The sequence below is a fragment of the Lepidochelys olivacea genome (assembly GCF_965140295.1).
Source record: "Lepidochelys olivacea isolate rLepOli2 genome assembly, chromosome: 5".
Taxonomy (NCBI): Eukaryota; Metazoa; Chordata; order Testudines; family Cheloniidae; genus Lepidochelys; species Lepidochelys olivacea.
Window position 1 is genome coordinate 35971492 of NC_140415.1, and position 10269 is coordinate 35981760.

A 10269-nucleotide genomic window follows, 5' to 3' on the forward strand; every position below is an offset into this window, starting at 1 on the left:
ATTCTCCCTCCCATTCATTACCCACAATCTTAGATGTTAAGGCTATCTTCTCTCATGAGAATGGCTGAAATTACTAGCTTCTGCATCAGCAAACCTGTTATAGTAGTCCATGTTAGAATTTTTTAATTTAATTTTTTAAAAATGATTTATTAATGGTCCTCTGAATGTTAAAGTTACATGCCCAAAAAGCAATTTGGCTGCCTTTTTTTTTAAATTAAAAATTAAGTCTTAAAAATAAAGTTGTGTTGAACACTAGACATCTTGTATGTATCTTCCATGGTTGGACTTATGTTTTGTCATTCAGTTCACTTATTACTTGTTACGTACTTTTCTCACCACTTGAAAAACCAAACACCACTCTTGATTCAGAGACCATGCTTTCTTGTTAAAAGACTGGGGTGGAAAGGGAGAAGATGCTTAAGTGAATATGGGTTTGTGATAGAGCCTCTGCTCCAGGATGGGTAAAAAATAAAATCATCAGATTTTTTCCGTTAAAAATTTAAAATAAAACTATTTAATATTAAATTTGAAATTATGACAATCTATGTCAAAGCTTCACCTAACTACTAAAATAATTTCAAAAGATTAAGTAGTACATGTTTGCTGCCAAGTTTTAAAGAAAGTCAAAGCACTGAACTGGTGGAAGTCACTGGCTAAGCACAAGGAACAAGAGTTTGTTGAAGAGCTAAACCAGCTTTTGACAGCAATAGCCTCTTCTGCCTGTACAAAAAGATTATTTTCTTCATTTCTGCTTATTCCACTAGTACAGCTCAACGACCTGTTTGCTCAAATAAAACCAACTGTGAGTTGAAAACATAGGAAAGATTGTTTTCTTTTTTCCATTCTATGAATAAAAACTAGGTATAAGATAAAATCTATTAGCTCTAAACTCATGGAGGAAATGGTCTTCAGCTCAATTCAAGATGCATAATACTTTTCATTTAATAAATCAATTGTAAATGCAAATCACGTTTTAATAAGAAAAAATATGTATCCAGCGCATTTAAGTTTTATTTAATAAAAAAAGTTTGCGCATTTTTAATTGAATTCCAATTTCCATACAAATAGAGCTTGAACAAAAAAATTAATCTAATAAATAGGAAATGCATCATTCAGCATTATCTAACATAAAAAAGTAAGACAAGAATCTGAATAGATGTATGTTAAGATATATAACTATATAGATAGAGTATCCTCCTGGTTAACAAAGAAGTATTTAGTGTAAAGACTATAATTAGTTCAACGTGTTTTAATGGTTAACAACAGAGAGTCAACCTCTCTAAGAGAATAATCAAAAAGTAGAAATGCAAAACAAGATTAAAGTTTAAATAATTTAAATCAAGGTTTCCTGCTTGCTGATTGAAATCATGGTTAAAATCAGTGATTTAATTTGCTCTGATTAAAATCAATCCATCCTGCTCTGTGGCTTTAAGGCTTTATGCTGGGGATGAGGAGAACAGAGACACTGCTGTTGCTGCCTCTTATCCATAAACTCAATTTGGACAAAAAGAAACATTGGTCTATGTTGTTTCTGGGATTGGTGACGAGAAGCAACCACACAAGCTTCTGATCTGACTTCTACTTACAATTTTGGGTACAATTTTGACTGACTGGTACATCTGAAAAAGACTGACCTTCCACCTTAGTTTCCCCATGTACAATAAATGGCACTGAACAGCAGTTGCTTCCTAATGTGCACTTCACAAGTCAAGGACATACAAAAGTCCAACATGTGCACTCTATAAATAATGTGATACTAGAAAACTCGAGGGAGAATTTAGCAAGTAGAGGGCCCAGTGAACAAAACCTAGGGAAGGCCAGTTTTCATTTTCAGTGTTGAGCAGAACTGATTGGTCAGCAGAGAAACACAGGCGTCTTAAGTGCAGATCAGCAGTGCGTGACAGGAAGCAATTACATTTTGCTTGTCCACAATACATACTAGATTGTCCCAAACTGCTGCACAAAAAGAGATTTCCTAACTTATTTCAGTCAGCCACAAAATGAAAAGAAAGGAAAAGGAAAAAGATATCAAAGAAGTGATGATTCCAAGGGCCTCACAAATTGCTTTCACAGCTCTGTCTGCCTAACAAGCAAGGGATCAAGCTGTTAATGTTACCATTACTAGCCAACTGGTCTATTTTCCTTGTTTGCTCAAATAAGAATGTAAACGTTCTGACAACTTTTCATGAATTCAAATAAGAATATAAATGTCATTTCAACTTTTCTGGACAATCTCCTAAGTGCTACCGCAAAGTTGTTTTTCTATAAATTTTCTTGGTATTATTATAAAGAATATATATTCAAATAGATTGAGTTCACTGATAAATACAGACATACATCCCCCGCCTGCAACACACACACTTGCCTTACACCTCATGGTGGAATCTTAAACCCATTTCACATTGTAAGTATCAAATCAACATGTGGCAAATGTGTATCAAGCAGTGTTTTTGCCTTTTCTACCACAAGATTGTTCTTTAGTTTGTCTCCTTCAGCTCCTTTAAAGGGAACATGCTGTAGTCATCTAACGTTTTCCTATAGTATCTCAGTAGTGACATAATGAAAAAAGTCAGTGATTACCAGTACCTTAAAAACTGGTCAAACTGAAGTCAATTACACTAAATTTTTGTTTGCAATAAATTAAGGAACATAATTAAACTACTATTATATCCCTATACTGCAGATCTCAACACTTTTTATGAGATAACATATGTACTATACAGATAACTTTCTGTAAACTGCAGTCACTTTTCAGACTTTAAACTATGTAAAAAACAGCACACGTTTTGAACTTGAAGTCACCAATAGGGATTAATCTATTCAGTTTACAAATAAAAAAATGTTTTCTAACTACCAGCCCTAGATATTCAATCTTGTATTTGAAAGTCAAGTTTGTTCTTTTGGGCTCATCCATCAGCAAACAACAGTTTTATTTATAAGAAGGGGGGCAGAAAAAAAATCAGTTACCTTTCATATGGTGGTACTAGCTCTCCAATGTTAAAAAGAGTAGGTAGTGGTATAATCTTAATTTATTCAAGTAAACATATGACTTAATAGATGTAGGCAGAAGGCTAGTTGATTACAATAGTACCAATTTCACCCAGAGTAGAATCATACAAATTTGTTATCCTTAAGTAGATACAGCATATAGAAGGAAAAACTGTACACCACCTTAGAGAAAAAGCTCTTATTTTCAGATTTGTAGTTAAATAATGAAGCTTTGTTTTTTATTAATAGATTCCTGGAAGGAAAGTATCTCCATTTTCAATTCTGTGCTCTCTTGATTTGGTTAGAGATTTAAAACATTTAAATTTCCATTCTCTCCCCCCAACCTCATCATATAGTGTATTTCAGTTCAGTTACCTATATTAAAAAGTATCATACTTGTCTCTTATCCTTGCACTTTTCCTCTGAAAAGGTCAGAGAGCTTTATAAAGGAAGTCAAAGCACAGCTAATCCCATTTCATATATGGGAAAACAGGTACAAAGAAGCAAACTGATTTACCCAAGGCCACACAGCAGGCAAGCAGCAGAACTGGGAACAGAACCAATGCCTTGCAACTCCCAGGTCAGCTTCCCACTCTACAGGATCACCCTTTCAGAGCACTAAAAAATCCTCTAACCTAATTACACCTTGCATACAATGTGTCCGAGTCGCTTGTAGCATTTTATTATTGGCTGCTATGAAAGCAGTATGAATGCTGGCATTAAGTTATCTTAGAGGGTATTTTGGTGCCAAACTAGGCTGCCATTTCATTTATGTCAGGGATTGGGTTATAAATAGGAGTAGAAGAGGACGTCACAGGCCGCCTCTTTCCAGGCATCACACGTCTGCCTTTCTGAATGTGATGGAAAGACCAGAATAATTAAGAAGTAGTTTGAGGGGACAGGAAAAAAGGGCTGGCAAGCGTGCAGTCATGTCGCCTTTTAAACCCACGCCACGGGGCTGCAGGCTCCGGCTCCCCGTGCAGGCGCGCTGGGGAAGTCAGGACATCGGCAGAGCAAGCGGGAGCACTAGTAAAAACGCCGTTAGCTCAGTTCACCGGGCACCCGCCCGCCGGGGCAGCGCTCCCCAGCTCCGGGCACGATCAGCGGGCGGGACAGCGCGGCGGCCGAGCGGGCGCTTGCCAGACACCTCCTATCCTCCCCCCGCCCGGCCCGGCCCGGGGCTGCCGCTCTGCTCCCGGCTCCGCCGGGGTCACGGGGCCAGTTAACGGACCGTCTCAACGGCCACCGCGGAGGGTCTGCTCGACTGGCTCCTCACCAGCGCGCTCGCCCCACCCAACGCGCGCGCCGCCCCGAGCGGGCCCAGCAGAACCGGCTCGGGGACCCGCACAGAAACACCCGGGGCGGCAAGGGGGGAGTCTGTGGGGCCTGCAGCCCCAACATGTTATCGGGCGGGGGTGTGTGTGTGTGAAGAGTGTACGAGGAGGGGCCCTGGGGCGAGAAGAGCCGCAAGCAGCCCCAGTCCGGCCCTGACCGACCCCCCACCCAGTTCCTTGACACTCCTGGGGAGCCCCCACCCTCCCCGCCGCCTCCCTCACAGCCCAGCCACGGTACGGGTCCCGCTCACCCATTCGCTAAGTAGCGGCGTCAGCCCAGGCCTGGACCATATTCCCGATCCCGTCCTGTACAGGCAGTACGGGTCACTGTCGTCCTCCCAGACCCAACTCGGATACCCATTGGCCCAAGCCCCCCAGGGGGGTGACGTCACGAAGAAGGCGGGGCTTCCCGTAACGAGCTTCCGGGATGCCAGAATTCTAGGGTTGCAGGCTCACTGCTAGCAGGAGAGGAGGGAACCAGGGCGATTTCATTGTGCCTGCAGGGCGCTCCTCCCCTCCCCCCGCGGGTGTTTGGAATATTCTGCCTGGCCCTTAAGCGGGTGGAGGGGAATGGTAGGAGTTTACCCCCCCGCATGATGGGGGCAGCGGAAGGTTCTATTCCTTCTTGCACCTGAGGGGTGGTGGAGGGGTTTGGAACGTTCTAATCCGCGGGGATGCGTATGGAATGTTCTGTTCCTCCTGCAGTTCTAGGGGTCTACCTCTGCCTTCTCCCTGCGGGTCAGACCGTGCTGTCGGACCTGTAGCCGCGGGGTCAGAGGCGTTTGTGGCGGGTTCTAACGGGGGTGGCGGTTGGATTATTCTGAGTCTGCCAGCAGACCTCTGTGTGCGGGGGGGAGGAGGGGGCAGCTGTTGGACTGTGCTAACCCTCCTGTAGCTATGGAGGGGGGTTCATAGATTTGTAATCCACTTTCAACCGGAGGGGGTGGGAAAAAGGGTCTTTGGAGCATTCCACTTGAAATCAGGGATGTCTTGTCACACAGAAGAAGAAAAGGAGTACTTATGGCACCTTAGGGTATGTCTACACTACGGAATAAGGTCGAATTTATAGAAGTCGTTTTTTTAGAAATCGGTTTTATACATTCGAGTGTGTGTGTCCCCACAGAAAATGCTCTAAGTGCATTAAGTGCATTAACTCGGCGGAGCGCTTCCACAGTACCGAGGCTAGAGTCGACTTCCGTAGCGTTGCACTGTGGGTAGCTATCCCACAGTTCCCGCAGTCTCCGCTGCCCATTGGAATTCTGGGTTGAGATCCCAATGCCTGATGGGGCTAAAACGTTGTCGCGGGTGGTTCTGGGTACATATCGTCAGGCCCCCGTTCCCTCCCTCCCTCCGTGAAAGCAAGGGCAGACAATCGTTTCGTGCCTTTTTTCCTGAGTTACCTGTGAAGACGCCATACCACGGCAAGCATAGAGCCCGCTCAGGTAACCGTCACCCTATGTCTCCTGGGTGCTGGCAGACATGGTACGGCATTGCTACACAGTAGCAGCAACCCCTTGCCTTGTGGCAGCAGACGGTACAGTACGACTGGTAGCCGTCATTGTCATGTCCGAGGTGCTCCTGGCCACGTCGGCTGGGAGCGCCTGGGCAGACATGGGCGCAGGGACTAAATTTGGAGTGACTTGACCAGGTCATTCTCTTTAGTCCTGCAGTCAGTCCTATTGAACCGTCTTATGGTGAGTGGGCAGGCGATACGGACTGCTAGCAGTCGTACTGTACCATCTTCTGCCAGGCAGGCAAGAGATGAGGATTGCTAGTAGTCGTATTGTACCATCTTCTGCCAAGCAGGCAAGAGATGAGGATGGCTAGCAGTCGTACTGTACCATCTTCTGCCGAGCAGCCATGAGATGTGGATGGCATGCAGTCCTTCTGCTGCCAGCCAAAGATGTAAAAGATAGATGGAGTGGATCAAAACAAGAAATAGACCAGATTTGTTTTGTACTCATTTGCTTCCCCCCTCCCCTGTCTAGGGGACTCATTCCTCTAGGTCACACTGCAGTCACTCACAGAGAAGGTGCAGCGAGGTAAATCTAGCCATGTATCAATCAGAGGCCAGGCTAACCTCCTTGTTCCAATAAGAACGATAACTTAGGTGCACCATTTCTTATTGGAACCTCCGTGAAGTCCTGCCTGAAATACTCCTTGATGTACAGCCACCCTCTTTGTTGATTTTAGCTCCCTGAAGCCAACCCTGTAAGCCGTGTCGTCAGTCGCCCCTCCCTCCGTCAGAGCAACGGCAGACAATCGTTCCGCGCCTTTTTTCTGTGCGGACGCCATACCAAGGCAAGCATGGAGGCCGCTCAGCTCACTTTGGCAATTAGGAGCACATTAAACACCACACGCACTATCCAGCAGTATATGCAGCACCAGTACCTGGCAAAGCGATACCGGGCGAGGAGGCGACGTCAGCGCGGTCACGTGAGTGATCAGGACATGGACACAGATTTCTCTGAAAGCATGGGCCCTGCCAATGCATGCATCATGGTGCTAATGGGGCAGGTTCATGCTGTGGAACGCCGATTCTGGGCTTGGGAAACAAGCACAGACTGGTGGGACCGCATAGTGTTGCAGGTCTGGGACGATTCCCAGTGGCTGCGAAACTTTCGCATGCATAAGGGCACTTTCATGGAACTTTGTGACTTGCTTTCCCCTGCCCTGAGGCGCATGAATACCAAGATGAGAGCAGCCCTCACAGTTGAGAAGCGAGTGGCGATAGCCCTGTGGAAGCTTGCAACGCCAGACAGCTACCGGTCAGTTGGGAATCAATTTGGAGTGGGCAAATCTACTGTGGGGGCTGCTGTGATGCAAGTAGCCCACGCAATCAAAGATCTGCTGATATCAAGGGTAGTGACCCTGGGAAATGTGCAGGTCATAGTGGATGGCTTTGCTGCAATGGGATTCCCTAACTGTGGTGGGGCTATAGACGGAACGCATATCCCTATCTTGGCACCGGAGCACCAAGCCGCCGAGTACATAAACCGCAAGGGGTACTCTTCGATAGTGCTGCAAGCTCTGGTGGATCACAAGGGACGTTTCACCAACATCAACGTGGGATGGCCGGGAAAGGTGCATGACGCTCGCATCTTCAGGAACTCTGGTCTGTTTCAAAAGCTGCAGGAAGGGACTTTATTCCCAGACCAGAAAATAACTGTTGGGGATGTTGAAATGCCTATATGTATCCTTGGGGACCCAGCCTACCCCTTAATGCCAGGGCTCATGAAGCTGTACACAGGCAGCCTGGACAGTAGTCAGGAGCTGTTCAACTACAGGCTGAGCAAGTGCAGAATGGTGGTAGAATGTGTATTTGGACGTTTAAAGGCGCGCTGGCGCAGTTTACTGACTCACTTAGACCTCAGCGAAACCAATATTCCCACTGTTATTACTGCTTGCTGTGTGCTCCACAATATCTGTGAGAGTAAGGGGGAGACGTTTATGGCGGGGTGGGAGGTTGAGGCAAATCGCCTGGCTGCTGGTTACGTGCAGCCAGACACCAGGGCGGTTAGAAGAGCACAGGAGGACGCGGTACGCATCAGAGAAGCTTTGAAAACCAGTTTCATGACTGGCCAGGCTACAGTGTGAAAGTTCTGTTTGTTTCTCCTTGATGAAACCCCCCGCCCCTTGGTTCACTCTACTTCCCTGTAAGCTAACCACCCGCCCCTCCTCCCTTCAATCACCGCTTGCAGAGGCAGTAAAGTCATTGTTGCTTCACATTCATGCATTCTTTATTCATTCATCACACAAATAGGGGGATGACTACCAAGGTAGCCCAGGAGGGGTGGTGGAGGAGGGAAGGAAAATGCCACACAGCACTTTAAGCACAGCATTTTAAAAGTTTACAACTTTAAAATTTATTGAATGACAGCCTTCTTTGTTTCGGGCAATCCTCTGGGGTGGAGTGGCTGGTTGGCCGGAGGCCCCCACACCGCGTTCTTGGGCGTCTGGGTGTGGAGGCTATGGAACTTGGGGAGGAGGGCGGTTGGTTACAGAGGGGCAGCAGTGGCAGTCTGTGCTCCAGCTGCCTTTGCTGCAGCTCAACCATACACTGGAGCATACTGGTTTGGTCCTGCAGCAGCCTCAGCATTGAATCCTGCCTCCTCTCATCACGCTGCCGCCACATTTGAGCTTCAGCCCTGTCTTCAGCCCGCCACCTCTCCTCCCGGTCATTTTGTGCTTTCCTGCACTCTGACATTATTTGCCTCCACGCATTTGTCTGTGCTCTGTCAGTGTGGGAGGACAGCATGAGCTCGGAGAACATTTCATCGCGAGTGCGTTTTTTTTTTTTTTCTTTCTAAGCTTCACTAGCCTCTGGGAAGGAGAAGATCCTGTGATCATTGAAACACATGCAGCTGGTGGAGAAAAAAAAAAGAAGGGACAGCGGTATTTAAAAAAGACATATTTTATAATAAACAGTGGCTACACTCTTTCAGGGTAAACCTTGCTGTTAACATTACATACATAGCACATGTGCTTTCGTTACAAGGTCGCATTTTGCCTCCTCCCACCGCGTGACTACCCCCTCAACCTTCCCCCCTCCCTGTGGCTAACAGTGGGGAACATTTCTGTTTAGCCACAGGCAAACAGCCCAGCAGGAATGGGCTCCTCTGAGTGTCCCCTGAAGAAAAGCACTCTATTTCAACCAGGTGACCATGAATTATATCTCACTCTCCTGAGGATAACACAGAGAGATAAAGAACAGATGTTGTTTGAATGCCAGCAAACATACACTGCAATGCTTTGTTCTACAATGATTCCCGAGTACGTGTTACTGGCCTGGAGTGGTAAAGTGTCCTACCATGAAGGACGCAATAAGGCTGCCCTCCCCAGAAACCTTTTGCAAAGGCTTTAGGACTACATCTAGGAGAACCGCAAATGCCAGGGCAAAAAAATCCTTTCACATGCTTGCTTTTAAACCATGTATAGTATTTTAAAAGGTACACTCACCAGAGGTCCCTTCTCCGCCTGCTGGGTCCAGGAGGCAGCCTTGGGTGGGTTCGGGGGGTACTGGCTCCAGGTCTAGGGTGAGAAACAGTTCCTGGCTGTCGGGAAAACCAGTTTCTCCGCTTGCTTGCTGTGAGCTATCATCTTCTTCGTCCCCAAAACCTGCTTCCGTTTTGCCTCCATCTCCATTGAAGGAGTCAAACAACACGGCTGGGGAGAGGTGGCTGAACCCCCTAAAATGGCATGCAGCTCATCATAGAAGCGGCATGTTTGGGGCTCTGACCCAGAGCGGCTGTTTGCCTCTCTGGTTTTCTGGTAGGCTTGCCTCAGCTCCTTCAGTTTCACGCGGCACTGCTTCGGGTCCCTGTTATGGCCTCTGTCCTTCATGCCCTGGGATATTTTCACAAAGGTTTTGGCATTTCGAAAACTGGAACGGAGTTCTGATAGCACGGATTCCTCTCCCCAAACAGCGATCAGATCCCGTACCTCCCGTTCGGTCCATGCTGGAGCTCTTTTGCGATTCTGGGACTCCATCATGGTCACCTGTGCTGATGAGCTCTGCATGGTCACCTGCAGCTTGCCACGCTGGCCAAACAGGAAATGAGATTCAAAAGTTCGCGGTTCTTTTCCTGTCTACCTGGCCAGTGCATCTGAGTTGAGAGTGCTGTCCAGAGCGGTCATAATGGAGCACTCTGGGATAGCTCCCGGAGGCCAATACCATCGAATTCTGTCCACAGTACCCCAAATTCGAGCCGGCAATGTCGATTTAAGCGCTAATCCACTTGTCAGGGGTGGAGTAAGGAAATAGATTTTAAGAGCCCTTTAAGTCAAAATAAAGGGCTTCATTGTGTGGACGGGTGCAGGTTTACGTCGATTTAACGCTGCTAAATTCGACCTAAAGTCCTAGTGTAGACCAGGGCTTAGAGACTAACCAATTTATTTGAGTATAAGCTTTCGTGAACTACAGCTCACTTCATCGGATGCCTAAAGT

The 10269-nt window shown here is 46.7% G+C and overlaps 1 protein-coding gene across 1 annotated transcript in view; it reads right to left on the bottom strand.

Moving 5' to 3' along the window:
* Positions 1-4682, bottom strand: part of IL6ST (interleukin 6 cytokine family signal transducer) — a 58371-nt gene extending 53689 nt beyond the window's left edge. Inside the window, exon 1 of the mRNA XM_084629350.1 lies at positions 4574-4682. Within this exon, the coding sequence (XP_084485476.1) occupies positions 4574-4577 (4 nt within the window). The 5' untranslated portion in view covers positions 4578-4682. The remainder of the gene's footprint in view (positions 1-4573) is intronic.
* Between the last annotated feature and the right edge of the window lie 5587 nt (positions 4683-10269).